Source organism: Pezoporus wallicus, unplaced genomic scaffold (assembly GCF_028554395.1).
Source record: "Pezoporus wallicus isolate ANWC-B61680 ecotype Strahan unplaced genomic scaffold, APGP_CSIRO_Pwel_v1 contig_2908, whole genome shotgun sequence".
Taxonomy (NCBI): domain Eukaryota; kingdom Metazoa; phylum Chordata; class Aves; order Psittaciformes; family Psittacidae; genus Pezoporus; species Pezoporus wallicus.
Window position 1 is genome coordinate 3,565,891 of NW_026642179.1, and position 17,312 is coordinate 3,583,202.

Genomic DNA, 17,312 nt, shown 5'->3' on the forward strand with positions numbered 1-17,312 from the left:
TTGGAAAATACAACAGTCGCTTATCTGGGCAGAGGTTTTAGTTGGTCTTAGGGGGAGACGTAATTAAGTGAGCATTCTAGGCAAAGGGTTTGGGCTTTTTTCTTCTAAGAAGAAACACAAAACCCGCACGAGTTATCTGCTACAAAGGTTCTCAATCCTTTCCGGCTTTAAACCGCCTTACATATTAAATCATGACAAGCCCAGCTTTCATTAATAAGCTTTCATTCACTTTAACGTGCCAAGCGCTACGTGGCTTTGAAAGCGACCAAGAGGACAGGCAGGTGAGACAAAAGCCCTGCTCTCGCTCCAAGTTCCAGCGGCGCCAGACGAACACAGAGCCGGAGCAGACGAGCAGCTTGCGAGAGCGCAGCGTAAGCTACTCAGTTACTACGGCGATGAATGAGATATTTATAACCGGGCAGAACCGGCAAGGAGCAAAAAGCCGGCATGAGTCAGCCGGCGGGGTCCGCGCGGCAGTCACAGCGCTACAGCGGCAGGTGCGGGCTGGCCGCAGTCCCTGCAGCGGAGGAGCCGCCAGCTCTCCTTGCCGCCGCCCTTCAGGAGCTGCGAGGGGCGGAGGGGGCAACAGCCCCTTGTGCTCCCACACCTCCGGGCCCGCCCGCCCCCTCAGCGGGACGGGACGTGAGGAACGAGTCCTTCAGCCGCCGCCACGGCGGGGGCGGGAGGGGGCACCGGCAGCCGAGGGGGCGTATCCCCGCTGCGCCCCGCCCCCCCCTCCCCGCGGCGAAGTTCTCCCGCCACCGAGCGCGGCCGGCTCTCCCCACCACCACCCCTTCACAGGCGGCGCGCACGCGGAGGCGCGCACGGTGCCCGCTGCCCCTCACCCAAATGCCGGCCGGCGGGGCGGTAACGGGAACACGGGGGGAATTAAATACCTGAATACACAGACAGATAAGGAACATCGATAGACAGACACATAAATGAAGAAATAAAGAAGCGGCTCTCCCGCCCGCTCCCACCCGTTTCCTCACCTGCGAGCGCGGCGGGGCGGGGAGCAGGACGGGGGGGGGGGGGGGGGGGGGGGGGGCTGGGCAGGCCGGGAGAGGAGCGGCGCTGCTCCGGGTCGGTCCGCCGGGGGTGGTGGGCGCGCGCGCGCGCTGGCGCGCGCGAGGCAATGCGAGCTCTGCCCTAATTTGCCGCCGCCATGATGGAGGGGCGGGGAGCGAGGGGAAAGCGAACGGCGGGTGGGGGGGTGGCGCCATACGTCATGGCGCGGCAGCACGACGCTCCCACCACGTGATTTCCCACCCCCAGCATGGAGGGGAGGGCGGCACCGACCCGGTTGCAACAAGAGGAACGCAAATGGAGGGTTCGTGCGAGCACCGTCCCGTTCTGCTCGCTGGTTTTAGGGAAAGGAGCGGGCGGCAGATAGCTTCCCCTGGGGCTTGGTGGTCATGGAGCACCCGCGCTGCACGAAAGGAACCAAACTGGAGTATGTTCGGGGTGGCGAGACGCTGAACAGGCTGCTCAGAGAAGCTGAGGCTGCCCCATCCCTGGCAGTGTTCAAGGCCAGGTTGGACGTTGCTTTGAATAACCTGGTCTACTGGAAAGCATCCCTGCTCGTGGCAGGGGGGCTTGGAACTAGATGGTCTTTAAGGTCCCTTCCAACCCAAATCATTGTATGATTGTATGATAGTTCCAGTTGTTTTAATATTATTTAGCTCCTGCCCTAGGTAAGAGTAAAGTGGTCCCAAGATACAAAATATAAATACAGTTGATAACCTGCATTGTAACATTATTGCAATACCAGGGGAAAGAAAAAGTTAATTTGTATTTTACAAAAAGCTTTTTCACAGAGTTAAAAAAAAAAAACAGCTCAGTAAAAATCAACAAATTTGAAATAAGCCAAGAAGAAGCATGGATATGACAAATACCGCATTTGACACTGCTTTGTAAGGAATAGTTCTATTTTTTTCCCCCACTAAATATACCTGCAGAATGGAATTCCTGGCAGCTAGAATAAATATTATAGGTTATGAAGATAACTTCAAATTTTGCCACAAAAAAAAGAACCCAAATGGAAGCAGTAACACAACTCCTCAATAATCAGCACATCACAAAAGGGTAATACTAATAATGCTCTGAGTCCCCACCATGTATTGCTGCAGTAGAGTGCTGTTGCCATGGCTGTTAATCATAAAAGTACAACCAACCTGAGGGGCCCATCACAGGACTCTCTTACACTGCCCCTCCCTGACAGCCAGTGACCTCCAGCCTCTCTGCTGCAAGGCCTCCTCTCTCCTCTGCCACCTCTTTCCTGTGTCCTTCTGCTTTTCTCTTTGAGCCCCTTAATGGTACCCTGCATTGCATCTTGGGTTGAAAAGACAGTTTAATTCCTCACTGCCAGCCCAAACCTGGAAAATCAGTGAGATTTTATAAACAGCATTTCAGAGCTTTACACAACTGACAGCTAAAAGTGACCTTGGGATATCAAACCACCCTGTGAGGGGGAAGCCAAAGTATTTCCAGAAGAAATCTACTTTAAGTCCTTAGAAGCACGTATCTCTCCACATTTAGCTTCTCCCCACGGCGAGTTAAACACATTGCAGCCTTTCTGGGAAAGAGCTCAGCTCTGTCTGAAACCGAAAACATTCCCACCAAAACCTTTAAAGCACTACACACAAGGGAAGGATTATTTCACCCCAGTCACGCAGCACCCCTGAACTCCGACTGCCCAGCCTCTGTGTCCCCACTCGAAGGCTCGCTCCCGCCTGTGCAGCACAGAACCGGACAAAGCCTGCAGCCTCACTCCAGCTCGGCTTCGGAGGGCAGCTGAAGCTTCTGCCCCAGGGGAAGAAGGAAGGGAGGCAGGCAGGGAGGGAGGGAGGGAGGGAGGGAGGGAGGCGAGGACGCCCCGCCCGCCGGGCGGGCTCTGTCCCGGGCAGGGGAGGCGCGCAGGCTGTGACCCGAACCGGATTTGATTCCCCTCGCGGTCGCCGACGGCCTCAGCTGCCTTCGCTCGAGTCCTGTCACCACCGCCGTCATCATGGCGCTTAGCGATGCCGACGTCCAGAAGCAGGTAGGTCAGTGGGCTCAGCCCGGAGCGGGGACCAGGCCTGTCTCCTCCACACTGCCCTCGGCCCGGCCTGGGGGAGCTGACGGGGCCGACCCAGAGTGAGAAGGGGGTCACCGAGGGCTGGACAGGGGCTTTCTTGTCCTGAGGCCGTGCTAAGTGTGGGGTTAAGGTTGAAGGGCAGTCTGTAAAGGAAGGAGAGAGTCGGAGCGGGTGGGGTAGTGACAGCTCTGAACCTTGCAACAGCAGGACGGGCTGCGGCCCGTTTGCGTTTTCACTGTGGAATGGGGTCTCCTGCTCTGCGGGTGAAACACTTGCAGGGGGTGGTGAAGGGGAAAAACCTTGTCTGGGAATCTCAGTGAGAAAGAGAAGTCTCTGACGAAAGTGAATTTTTCCCTGGCAGGATTAATTTGCCACCCATTGGGGAACTTTGGTGGAACATTTTCGTGATACATTATGCCAGTTTACAATGAAAGGGATCAGGAGTAGCCTTCAGGCCATCTACAGTGTTTAATTGCACTCTATGACAGATAAATACATTGATAACTGCTGTCTCTTTAGATGTTGCTTTCTTAGGACTTTCCATCTCTTTTTTTCTTACAGCTGTATTACATCTAATTAGCTGTAACTTAGATTAGGGTAGGCTATTCAGCATTCTCAAATGGCTTTTCACTTTTACATCCTGAACAGAGTAGTGCAATATGGGCTTCTCTTGCAGTGGAGACTTAACAGCTGTGACTGTGGACACTTCCTCCTGAGGCAGGACACTTTGTCCTTGTTGACAGTAAACACTGGCCTTGCCTAAAAAGCTGCTTTGAGCTGGGTTGAAAATGGTGTGCCGTGTTAAAGACTGCACAGATCCAGTCAGCACTGGTCTGTGGAGTTTCCTACAGGTGATGAGCAGATCAGCCAAGTTCTCTTTGTCCTTTGCATCAGAAGTGCTTTGCGTCTCACTTTCTCATTCAGTAAACATAGTCTCTTGGCAAGGAAGCATCACATTGAAAGTAAAATCAGTAGGGTGCCTCTCTCCAAAAGGGGAACTGTAACGTTACATTCTGTTGCCTTTTATCCGCAAAGCTTGTATGGTTGTTCCATGGAGATAATACAAATAAAGCTGACGTTGGAGTGGTCTTGCTCAGCCGCATCACGCCTAAACTTCAGAGGTTAGTTCTGGATCTGTTGATATACTAAACAGACAATGCTTATAGCATTTCACATCTGCAACTCTCCTATTGTTTTATACTCCCGAGTCTAGGGTGATTCTGTAAACTGGAAAAGAGAATGCTGCTGATGGCATGACATTTCTGCATGCGTACACATCTGGTATGAGCTTGCCAACTGGTGCTCTGAACTACGTGCCAGGGTGTTTACAGTCATTTTCACTTTGAAAATCATCACTAATTAAGAGTCAGAGATGAATTAGAGAAGAATTTTTCCCATTGACAGACTTGCCTGCTTTATTCTATCAAAGGTGTTTAATAGATTGTTCTGTCTAGCCTGGCTAGTCGCTTTTGGCTATAGTTAATCTAACATCTGGAACTTCCCATGGAAAGAATGGTCATGGTACTACTCATGGGAAAAATCCGCTATTCCTTTCTGTAGGAAATGCTACTATGGTAAAGTTATTAACTTCATTTAAAATTAATTTACCATTTAAAAATACATTTTTTTTGTCAGTGTTGTTAAAATTAATCCTATTTATAAATGTGAAAGTCTCACTTAGGATCTCTTTTAATTGTATAGGGTTTTTTAATTCTAAGGGATTTCAGTACAACAGATTTTGAAGCAAATAACCCTGCTCCGTCTTCTCCGACTGGGGGAAGTGGATGCCTTGTTAGCTTGCTTCCATCTTATTCCTCTTCATTATGCAGGGGATGTTTCTTGAACTCCCAGAACTGTTTAAAGTACATTTCTAAAATTCAGTAACCAAACCAAACTGGAGGAAGTGACTCAGTAATGTAAGGCTTACTGCTCCTGTCCAGAAGTTCTTCGTTACCTCCAACAGTATTCAGCAAAATAGTTTCCTTATTTCGTATGGGTCTCCTGTCCTTTCTGAAATGCTGGTAGGGCTAAAGCTTGATTTAACCAGTTGTCTAATCAGGTGAGCAGGGTAGGACAGTGGCACTGTAGGTGGGCATGCACTGGGAAGTGTTGCAAACTGGAATGAAAAGAAAAATTGCTGATTTGATTTTGAGGATGTAGATATTATTGTTCACTTCTTCCACTGCACATGCTTAAGACCTGCCACTTGTCTGTTCATTTCTGGTTTTTCATCCATAATGACATAGAGCTGTTCTGCACATTGGCCAGTTTTCATATTGACGCCTTTCTTAGTTCTTTAAAATATATCATTTTAACACGAGATTGTGTAAATAGAATCTTTTGTGCAAGTGTATTCAGACAAGATTGTCTGCAAAATGTGTGTCATCAGTAAATGCAAGCAGAAAGTCATTAGGTTTTTGTGGTCTGCTCAAGTACATGGTCCGCTCCATCTGCCCTTGGAAGGGGCTATGCCTGTTTAAAGTTACAGTTTGGTTGGGCACAAGTCCTTACTGTCTTGCCCCAGATGTGAACTTAAACTTATGTCTGATCACAGAAAGGCATGTGACAAATAATCAGAACTTTGTATAATTCCCTTCCATATCTTTCAGCCGTCAGACCTATGCTTTATAGTGTTTTGAGGTGGTTTTAAAAAGGTTCTTTGATTACAGTGTATTGGTGCACACCAGGCTCTAAAGGAATATGTGATGTTCTTGATGTGATCTTGGCCACCTGTTGCTGCTCCCCAGCTTCTCCAAAACAGTAGGCAGCTACTTTATGAAGCCATTTTGAGTGGCTTCATAGCTTCTGCTTGTGCAGATCTGACCAGTGTTGCCAGTAGTCCTTTGCTTCACGAGTCATGTGCTGTGGAAGGCCTAGGTTCAGTCAGGTACCATCTACGCCTGATGTAGAGCAGGCACTCAGCATTAATTTTCTATGTTTCATGTAAATGTCTTAACAAACAGAGTAATTGCACTGTGAGGAAGGTGGGGTTTTTTGGATTATGTGTTTTGTTTTTTTTTTCACTAATCCTGAGAGAGGGAGGAAGTTGTTCTCACTAGTGAAGATTGAAAATACTCAGCTTCACATTTATAGACATTTACGTTTGGGGTTTGGTTTTCTTTGGAATCCTTTTTGCATAGTTGCATATCTAATGTACATTCTAATGACAGCCAATGAAACATCATTATATAGAATTATTTTAGTTTTCTTGTAATCTGTGGTAAAATGAATTAACTCTTTTACCTGTATGCTCAATTTAATTTTGTTGAAAAACATTATATGAATTAGTAAATGCTTATAAAGGGGCCTGTCAAATAAGGAATGCGTACACTTTCTCTCATCAAAGTCCTTTCCAACAGGGAATATTTTCTTTTCTCTCTGTTGTTACAGATCAAGCATATGATGGCTTTCATTGAGCAGGAAGCCAATGAAAAGGCTGAAGAAATAGATGCAAAGGTAAAAATGGGAGTTCATTGTCAGTAAGTGCAAAAGGAAAACTGCATCTGGCATCCTGTTTTGATAGCTGCAGTCAGAGCAGTCCTAGAATGCTTCAGTGAGTTACAGCTTACTTCATATTTAGTTATTACATGGCAAAAAAAGGATGCTACAAAATAAAGTTAATATTTGTCAGCTTTTGACAAATGAAAACAAGTCGGAGCTAAAGTTTTCTTAGTGGTTCTTAAATATACATTTATTCATATGCAAGTTCACTCATTCATTTTTAAGCAATCTGGAGAGCTGAGTGGTAATAGGAATAGACTAGATTAAGTGGAACACCTTCCCCACCTCCTATATGTAACTTGACATCGCTGAGGATTAAAGGAGTTCTCTGCATAATGATGAATTCTGCTAAGGTTTGTCATAACAAGCTGTTACCTGAAAGTTTAATTTTAATTTTATGACTTCCATAGCATGTCAGGCAGAAATGTAAGTAGGAAATGAAAGCACTAATCTTACACAAGCATTCATATATGTACCAAAATGATAAAAAATGAGTCAAACGGGTTGAATTATGTTGGTGGAAGTTTGTCTGTAAGCAGGTTCATACCTAAACCTATGTTGCCCCATACAGACTTAATTCTAGATGTGATTTAGAGGTATCCTGGGGAACTGAAACATATAAATTTATGTTTAAGGCATGAGCTGAATTACTTGCAGAATTCTTCACTTAGGTTAAGCCACAGGAGACTGAGTTTAACATTAAACTGGTGAATACAGATGTTTAATAAAGGAAGATTAATGGTGCCTTACAACTGTAACAATCTGAGCTATACCAGCACTGAAATACCTTGTTGGTATTGGACTCAGCATATGTTTTACTGATAATATTTAATCTTCCTTAAACATTTAAATCTATATAAATATTTAATCAGTACTAGAGCAGGTATTCCTGGGGATATGCAAATAGAAATCAGAAGCTAAGATTGGATTCTCAGGTATAAATAGGAAAATTTGTCATCTCTTTTCACATGCTGCCTGGATAGGCTTTGTAAAAGGTGATAGCTATCCTGTCACTCTCCTCGTGTAGGACTTGCTAAAAGTCATGAAGTTTCTGGACACTGACAGCTGGATTGCTTGTTTTAGGTAGAATCTCATGTAGCTGGAAGAGAGATCAATTCTACAGAAACAAGTCAGAGCTAAAGCTCAGATAAAATGAGTTTTGTTTAACAATATACATACATAAATTTTGTAATTTTTTGCCTGAGGAATCAATACTGCAAAGAAATGTGCATCAATCAAATGATAAAATAAGCTGTATATTAGTTAGCAAGGTTCTAGTGCAGCAGAACACATCCTGTACTTCCTTTGACTTGAGTACTGATTGAAATGTTTTCTGTACATGGAACCATAAATTGTATCATCTCAGTTTATCTATGAATGTGCTGTGAAAGCATGGGTGTTTCATTTTGATTCTTTTTCAGCCCATGGAATCAATTTCCACTCAGTAGTTTAATTTTTCCTGTAGGCAGAAGAAGAATTCAACATTGAGAAGGGTCGCCTTGTTCAGACACAGAGGCTGAAAATCATGGAGTATTATGAAAAGAAGGAGAAACAAATTGAACAGCAAAAGAAAATGTAAGCTGTTTAGGTTAAATGGCTGACTTCAGAGCCTGAGCTCTCATTTTATTGCTTATTTTATGCAAAGTGCTTTTCCCTGCCATATGGGCAAGTTGTAGCCAATATATTTATTTCTAATTATGTTTCTTGGTTTCCCTGAGGATAAATTATCAAAGGTGAGCTACAATAGTATAACTGTTAGTAAGTGTGGTGAAAGAATCTTTCATAATTCTTTATGTAGTTAATGACTAGAAGTCTACCCTGGTCTGTTACTCTGGGACAAATGATCATGTCAGGTTTAGTTTTGGTGGGCCTTTACTGAAGGACAGGGTTCTGCAAGTAATTTGTGCAAGTTCAGAAACAAATTCAAACAAGTTAACAGGCTTTGTTGTTAAACGTGCTACTGTTAACTTTAAATGTGAAGTATACAGTTAAATGTTGCAGTTCTTCTGTCAAAGTCTGGTTTATTGATTCAGCTTTATCTGCAACTTGCAGTCAGATGTCCAACCTGATGAATCAAGCAAGACTGAAGGTCCTCAAGGCAAGGGATGACCTTATCACAGTGAGTACCTCTGTAGTAAAGACAACAGAGTTTTTGTTTCTGCCATTTGATAGGAAATGTTTTTAACCATTCTCTAAAGAAAAATATGATTTGTAAATGAGTGATGTCATACGAAACATAAAAAAATGGCTTTCCCAACTGATCTGGAAAGTTATTAAAGATTTAGTCCAGCTTTGCTAATCTGCTTTAGATTATTTTCATGTAAGACTACATGTAGTCTTAGTTCAAGCTTACTATGTTTGTCTTACATCAGGTGTAGTGTATTCTGCTCATTATACAGCTTGCAATTTTCCTGTTATCTCTTACCCCGTCTCAGAAACGGTTGAGTGTTCCATACTCTGCTAGATGGTGCTGTTGAGCTATCAGAAAAGCTTTGAGACCTGTAGAAGTAAAAAATAAAAAATCAGCTACTGTTAAAAGTTAATGCTACTATGAAAAAGGGAGTTAGCAGAAGAAAGTCGCTAGTTTATTGATTCTTTAAACCTAGTTTCAAACTTAAGATTGTATTCACAGATGGGAGGAAGGTGGGTGGCTGAAGAGCTAATTCTATTGTGATAGTCTCTGCAGATGAGTCTTCCTCATTTATCTGCTGACTCAACCTCATGCTTCTGAGTAATGCATAACACTCTTCCTCATTTTAAAACATTTAAAGTCACATGCTGCTAGCTGTTTTTTCCCTTATCACATCTTTAGCCTTTTTCATGAACAAGAGAGATGAGAAGTTCCAGAAATGCTGTTTACTCTAGGGTGGACAGTATAACTAGGTTTCTAGGTTTGACATTAAATTGTGATAGTCTTGTATCCTAGCATTGATTGTGTTAACATGCACTCTTCTTTGAAACGCTGAGGCAGGACAGTAAAGAAAGGTTTATACCAAATCATACAATTTCTTTATCTGATGGTTTACTTCAAGGAGTTGTGTTTGAGTTGACTCAAATTTCTTAAAAATTCAATCCCATCTGATACTGATTTGCTGAATAAAAATAATCAAAACCAGCTACTGCAAATTAAAAATAAGCTCTTGCTTTTAAATTTTAACTTGCATTTATTTACAATTCAAAAAAAAAAGCTAACCTGAATATTTCCTGATAAAAACATAGATTAGATTTCCTTGCTTGACCACAAAGCAGAAAGAATCTTATTTGGATAATTTTAATAGTTTACATTAGGCAATGATTTACAGCATATTTAGTTTGTCTGAATTAATATTATCCTTTTACTACCGAGTTCTCCTTTTTAATGAAAAAGGATTTATTGTCAGGTTATAATGGGTTTGGATCAGCGTAGGGGGAAGGGAACTGTTTGGAAAGGATATTGTGCCATGCACAGAGATGAAGGTCTAGCTTGGATGAACACCAGCTGGAGTGTACATTTACGTGTTGGCAGGGTGTGATAGCTATAATAGGAGTACAGAAAGTTGGTAGGCATGAAACCAAATGCCAAACAGATGGGCTCTGCTGATCTGATTTCTTTGAATGTAGGAATTGCTGAATGAGGCCAAGCAGAGACTTGCCAAGGTGGTAAAGGATACTGCCAGGTACCAGACACTGCTGGACGGACTAGTTCTACAGGTAAATATTTAAATTCTAAAAAAATAGATGATCGCATCCTCATAGGTGTCTGTCTTCAGAAAGAACCCACTGGAAGTTAACTGTTGTGGTGGAATCTAGATCAAATGTTGCTGGGTGATCTTTGAGTTTTAAACATCACTTCTATATCTTTGAATCTTGGATTCTGAACAGATAAGGTTGCAGCTTGTTTTGAGGTGTAAAACCTGTTATAGCAAGAAGCAGTTCCATTATAAGAATAATTGTAGATGTGCACACATACATTATAACATGCACTTTTAGGATGCACACTTTAAGCTTCTGTAGTAAGTCACTGAATCAGATGCACTTTGGCAAAAGCTGTTTCTCCAAACCTAGAAGTCAATATTTAGCCACTTTTAAAATCTTTTTGGCATTTGCAACTTATAAGTCCTGGCTTTGACACATTTCCTGTGGAATGGCATGCGCCTGTGTCAGACATACAGACAGAAATCAAAGCTTTGCTTACCTAGAATACTATCCTCGAGCCTGAGAAATTAACTGCTAAAAAACCTGTGAGCATTTGCCAGGGTCGATTGTGCGGCCACTGGTGCCACCCTCTGGTATGAACTCGTCCTGTTGCTATAAACTCAAAATCCAGCTGGGAGCTCTCCTGTCCGCAGTTTGATGTCATTTCTTAACAGTGTTTCCTACGATCTTGTGCTTCCAGTTCAGTTATTTCTTTGTCACACTTAGGTTTGGTATTGCTGTACATCAAACAAACCTGTGTCACTTTTGCAAGCTGGCCACATATTTGATCCAGTGAGGGATCTGGGGTCACAAGTAGTCGCAGTTGGACTAGGTGGTCATTGCAGGTTTCTTCTAGCTGGAACTAAACCCCTTCTATACTCATGTAATACTACAGGAATTGCAAAGCAGGAGTTCTTAGAACAGGCATTTGAAACTACTGCATGTCTTCTCCAAGAGCTGCATAGGAGAATGTCAGCTTGGCTACATGCTCAGTCTACTTAACAGCAATGATCCTTATGTACATTATCTGGGCAACTCAATCCTATGATACATATGTTTAGTTGTGCTTGAGTTCCAAACATGAAGCCAACAAAGAAACACATAATCCATAGTTGTTAAAAGAATCTCTCTTTCCCAGTATTGGTGCTGTTTTCTCAGAATGTCTACATGAAGTAAACTTGCAAGCAAAGAGGCTAGTATTGTTAGGTTTTGGATTTCAAATTGATCAGCTTCATTCCTTTCTTTAATTCTAAGACAATTAAAATGTTGATTTTTCTGATACTGTAATGGTTATCTTGTGCAGGGATTCTACCAGCTGCTTGAGTCCAGATTAGTTGTTCGGTGCAGGAAACAGGATCTCTCTATGGTTAAGGTAAGACACTTAGGCTGGTTTGACAGTATCCTCCTCACAAAGGCTGAATCCTGCCTGCAAATACTTGCTGCTCAGATTGTATCTCTGTGACATGAAAACAGGCTTGGCTTGCTGCACTTCTGCTGCACATACAGTGCAAGAGAACAAGTGTGCTTTTCAAGTTGGGGATCATTTGCTTGGATATTACCTACGAAGCTTTAGACAATGCTACAGCATTAAGAATAATAATTGGGTATGGCTCAAAAGCCATTTGCTTAATTAAAAAAAAAGCCTCAGTCCCTTAATTTTATTACTACAGATGATTGAGTGGCCAAACCCAAGTAGTGTGCTAGCATTTGTCAGTGCTAATCGGAGATTTATCTTGTATCCTAGAGTGCTGTACAGAAGAGCATTCCCATCTACAAAAATGCCACAAAAAGGGATGTGGATGTTCACATTGACCAAGACAACTTCCTGCCAGAGGATATGTAAGGAAAATGGGAGCCTTTTATACAGAGCACTAAGTTCATGCAACTTTTCAAGCCACAGCTCCTACTAGAACAGCCTCAGAAAATTACGTATGGAATATCCTCACAGTGTGTCTGTTGCTGTTCTAGAGGAATTTGGCACTTCTTTGTGTTAATCAAGCCCAGACTCTGCAGTTTCCTCCAGCCAAGCACTGTCTCAATCAAAAATGTCAATAAAAGTTTTGTGCAACCTCCAGCCTGGTTCACAGTACTGGATTAGAGAATAACTGTGTAGAAACTTAATCATTGGTCTTTTAAAGAGGGAGAATGCAGATGTAGCCGTGCTGTCTGTCTCAAGAGAAAGCAAACTGAGCCATAAGGTGCTGCAGAATAATCGCTTGATGGGGTTTGTGTCTGTTATGTCTGCAAGGGTCTATTTCCATGTAGTATGATAAAGAACATGGCACAAACCTGTATGTTCTGCTAGTTAGCAGTCTTTATGTATGGGCCAACAAACAATACTTTTAGCACTCTTCCTCACTTCCCAAATCTGAAAGCTGTCTACTAGTAATAAAATACAGAGTCTGAAGCTGTTCTGAAGTGACAAATTTCATAGGTCTGCTTGCATTTAGATCATGCTAATGTGGACCCTTGTATGTAGCTGTGGTCTCTGATAACTCCAAAGGTGCTTTGCACTGCTGCTTCACTGGATCACTTTGTGATGGTTCCTGTTAAGACATGGTCAAAAAAAGATTGGTTTTCAAACATTAAAAATCTTACCCACGTATCTGACTTGCCTATAAGTGCCAATTTTGGACAATATCTCTGCCACATTCTGACTTTGAGATGCTCCATGGATTTCACAGATACTTTCTGTTTCCCTCTCTAGTGCTGGAGGAGTTGAAGTCTATAACAGTGATGGTAGAATTAAGGTTTCCAATACCCTGGAAAGTCGGCTGGACCTTGTAGCCCAGCAGGTGAGTTTCTTTAACAGCCAAGGTGAGCAAGATATAATTAACTAGTCTTGTCTTGTAATTAAATCTCAATGTGTCACAATAGTGTGTGAGATCAGATTTCAGTGTGGGTGACAAGGAAGAAGTTCTTTTTGAATGGAAAGAAGCAAGTTACCTACTGTTTGTGTGTCTCTACAACAAACATGGCTTTCCTTTTGCTGAGGGCCTAGTCTACAAGTTTTCTGAGCACTTCCAGGAACGGTGATTCCACTGCTTCCGTGGGAAGCCTGTGCCAATGCCTGTAAGCCATCCTTTAAGTCTCTAGAGTAGCAGGCAACGTGTGATCAGGTAAAGGCTTCAGAAAATTCAAATGAATTGATTTGTTAATTTTGAAGCCTAGCCTAGCCATCCTGCAGTGCCTGCAATGAGGAACGTGTACAGTGATTGTATTGCCTGTTGCATATAACTGATGTACTCTTTCTCAACAGATGATGCCAGAAATCAGAGTGGCTCTCTTCGGTGCTAATGCCAACAGGAAGTTTTTGGACTAAACCTCTATGAGAGAAGGTGGGATCTGTTCCACTGCCATACTGAAGGGGATGCAAAAGCATCTGCTAATTTAAAATCTTGAAATATAACATTACCGTGTCATCCAGTGTCTGTTCTTCAATGGAATAATTTTGCATACCTGCTGTGCTTAGCCTCTCTCCTTGTGGTTAGAATGTATTGCTAAAAGGATGTGAAGACATACATATTCATCCAGAAGTGACACTAGGAAATGGAGGCATTTGGGGCTCTTGGCTTTCCTTGCACTGTTGTGGCTCTATAAAGACAAGTGGTCCATTTAGGGTCATTCTCTTTGCTTTGGCCACATCCCTTTCAAATTGTCTAATCTGTGAAGTAAATTACTATGCTACTGGTGGGAAATCCCTTTTCTGTCACAGAGGGCATGCATTCCTTCCCAAGGTTAGTAGTTTAATTCATGTTACTTGGTCAGGCATTTCTCTGTTCTGTATATGTGATTAAAAAAAAAACAAAACGCCTGAGCCTGTAAAACTTTATTTATTAAAATAAAACTGTGTGTGTGTATGGAGTTCTTTTTAGCTTCTCTCTGGGGGGATTGGCAGCAACCCTTGAAAATGGGTTTGTGTGTATAAGGACTTACTGCTGTAGGGCTATGTGTAGTAACTGTTCTGCAGTTCAAATGCAGTTGGAACGCATGGAGGAGTACTGTTGAGCTGTTCGCTTGAGTAACATTGTATTGTAGGCAAGCGTTTTGAATAGGACTCTAGGATGAGCTTCATCCTGAAAAATGGGTCAGTAGTTTTGTTCCCTCAATCTTCTTTCACAAAAGAGAACTAGAGTAACACAACTGCCCTACTTAGATACAACAAATACAGTCAATTTCCAGTTACAGGTTTGTTGTTCCTGTGCAGGAGATCCAAACCAAACCCCTGTAGTAAGTACTTTTCAGGATCTGAGGAACAGCAGCTGACTGTGTTGTAACTCTTCTATTAGAGTAACTATTAAGTTAAATAACAGCAGTGTAACTATATACATTATGTAATTTGTTAAGTTTTGCTAAAGCTTCTCCTTTGCTTCTGCTGTGATGACTAGTATTCTCTCCACATTTTAATGGTGTAGGACAGAAAAATTCTGGAGGTGACTTTCCATATTACAAGCCTCTGCCTGACTACCTGACTCTTCACCTAGTGGTCAGTTCTGAAACTTGTTTCATGGAAATAAGGAACTGATGGATTACTGCTTGAATATGTTTTGAAATAACTCGAAGTAAGTACTGCAGGGATTGGTAGGAATGGTAGGAATTTTGCATTGTGCTGTGAATAATACTTGTCAAGCTGCAGGAACACTGCTTTAGGCAGTGTTTTTAACCTGAGGCCCTTGCTTCTCAAGCTGAGGTGCATGCCCTCCTATAAAGTAGACTTTAAATGCTAGATAAGACTTCTACTGCCTCATTTCTTCAGGTGGGCTTATATTAGAAGTCATTAACACTTTCTCTGATACCGGTACCATAAACATGCTTGGCTGTGACAAAAGGGATTCTTTGTACAAGTTCTAATGCTCTGCTTCTTTCATGAAGGTAGCAAGACCTTCTCAAATCCAAATCTTGTATACTTTTGAAAAGCAAAATAATAGCTCATTGACACTGGAATTGCTATTTACTATTTACTTTCCTGTGACAGTTTTGTGTCTTCTCTCGTATCTTCCTGTTCAGGAAAGAGGAAGAAGTAACCACTGTGGTACATGTATATACAAATTACTGACCTCAAGTATGTGTTTAGTGTTGGTCAACCACATGGGTAGCAGTGATTCAAAGAAGATCTATAAGAAATGGCCTGAGCTTTATGTATATTGCATCTGGCAACAGACTGGTGGGTTTATACCCCCTACACCCTCCCCCACAAGCTAACTGAAATGCTTGTGCTTGCTCAGTTTATTTGCAGGATTGCAGGCACTCTTAGCTTGAACCATGGCAGCTGTGACAGGAACTTCCTCCTGCATCAGCAGTTCCCTACAAGTGTGTTGCAAGAAGGTACCAATTAATTTTACTCTTGGGACAGCTGCATGAGAGAATATGATTACAAGCAGTGCTGTCTGCATTACCTGGAACATCTTCCTTCATTCCAGGTAATGGGGGCTGTTCCCAAATCTTATTACCTCAGAGATGCAGAGAAAACCAGAATATCCCAACCAGGTTTAGCTAGTGTGGTTAGCAGCCCTGTTCTGGGTTCTCTTCAGCTTCTCTTTGGCATTTGTACACAGCTTTTTACAAGTAAAATGTGAAACAAAAGCAGCATTTCAGGTAGATTTTGGAGTTCCTACTAGAGAACTGTTGCAGGGGTGTTTCATTATTTGAACTGTACTGCTGTTACAGTTGAAGTAGGATGCACAATTTCTTCTCTTACTCATTTACCTGATGACCTAGGGCAAATCAATGAGGATATTGGTCTATATTCATCTTTGTATAAGCATGTAAACTATCACAGTTGGATATAGTAAACAAGGCCTAAGTCAGATCAGCACATTAAGAAACTGGACAAATACAGGGAACAAAAGAGGCATTAAATCAGGTTTCAGGTAAAAGAATTAAGTTGTGATGGGAGAGGCAAGCACTGCAAATTAATGCAGAGTGCAGAGCTGGTTCTGTCTGGTGCTGAAAGAGGAGTTAGGGAAATAGATAATGTTGTACTTGTTCTGCACAGTTGGCAGTGGAAAATTTAAGAGCAGGTTTGACACCGAGTGATCAGCAGAGGACTTAAAATGTTACTGCACACCTGAGTCACAATGCCTTTTTAGTACTTAGTTTTCACACTGAGAGGTATTAACATTAATTAGAGAGACACATGCTGTGTGAATGATCCCTGGAGGTGCACACAAGTGTCAAGGTGAGAGAAAGATTAGAATTAAACAACCAGAAGGTACCAAGAACTGAGGCCTGTATGTCTTTATTACACCAGTAACAGACAATAGAGCAGTAACTTCTGAAAGGAAGCTCTTCTGAAAGGAAGCTCTGAGCTGGCTGTCAGGGGTGAGTGCTACCCATCAGAAAACTGGTAGTGGCAGGGTGAACGTGCTGCTGTTGAAGTGCCCAGCTCTCCACTTCAGAGCCAGCAATGTTTTCCATAACCAGCCTTGTTAAAACCTGGCAGTAAGGATGTGGCTTTTGGGTGACTCCATGAAAGCCTTGCTACTGGCCTTTGGGTGCTCACTGATTCCAGCATGCAGCTGAAGGCAAGCTGACGGCAGGAGGATACCTTCTTGTTGCATTGCCCCTGTCCAGACTGCTGATGTTAGCAAGCAGTGGGAAATAAGTAACAGAAGAACATGCCTCTCTGTTGGAAAACAGAAGAAGCAGATAATACCTTGCACAGACCAATAGTGTACACGGTACAATGAGGCTGGAGCCATCTCTGTAGATCCACAGTCTGTGCCTAAAGTAGTCTGGGAGATTAAGAGAATTACCCATTTATTTAATTCCAATGAAATTGGAGTGAGGAACAGAAAAGCTGGGAAATCAAAGTGAACTACCACAGAAGGAAACTCAGAGCAAAAAACTGAACTCTAAGCTGCTATTCTGTGGAGCAAAGACTCGAGACTGCAGTAAAGCAACTTGGCAAAAGGTGTTTAGCCCAGAGCGAGAGCACAGGCAGACTGCAGCGCGGTTTGGCTGTGTTTGCCGTTTGATATAGGCAGCTCAGAGAGGCAGGTGGGGGCTCCCATCCTGCCTCTCAAACGTGTTTGTAGGGAGCAGGCCGTGACAAGAAGGC

General features: G+C 42.7%; 2 protein-coding genes across 3 annotated transcripts in view; one reads left to right on the top strand and one right to left on the bottom strand.

Annotated features, from left to right (window-relative positions):
- Positions 1–1,179, bottom strand: part of BCL2L13 (BCL2 like 13) — a 39,626-nt gene extending 38,447 nt beyond the window's left edge. Inside the window, exon 1 of one of the 2 annotated variants that reach the window (XR_008974732.1) lies at positions 993–1,179. The gene's annotated coding sequence lies outside the window, so the exon portion shown is untranslated. The remainder of the gene's footprint in view (positions 1–992) is intronic. The other variant, XM_057427904.1, reaches the window with a different exon arrangement.
- A 1,767-nt stretch (positions 1,180–2,946) lies between these two features.
- On the top strand, positions 2,947–14,116 carry ATP6V1E1 (ATPase H+ transporting V1 subunit E1). The gene is made up of 9 exons (XM_057427970.1): positions 2,947–3,040; positions 6,467–6,532; positions 8,043–8,152; positions 8,630–8,696; positions 10,178–10,267; positions 11,556–11,624; positions 11,997–12,091; positions 12,960–13,047; positions 13,512–14,116. The coding sequence occupies exons 1-9, from the start codon at positions 3,008–3,010 to the stop codon at positions 13,572–13,574; spliced, it is 681 nt and encodes a 226-aa protein (XP_057283953.1). The 5' UTR covers positions 2,947–3,007; the 3' UTR covers positions 13,575–14,116.
- Positions 14,117–17,312: the final 3,196 nt, after the last annotated feature.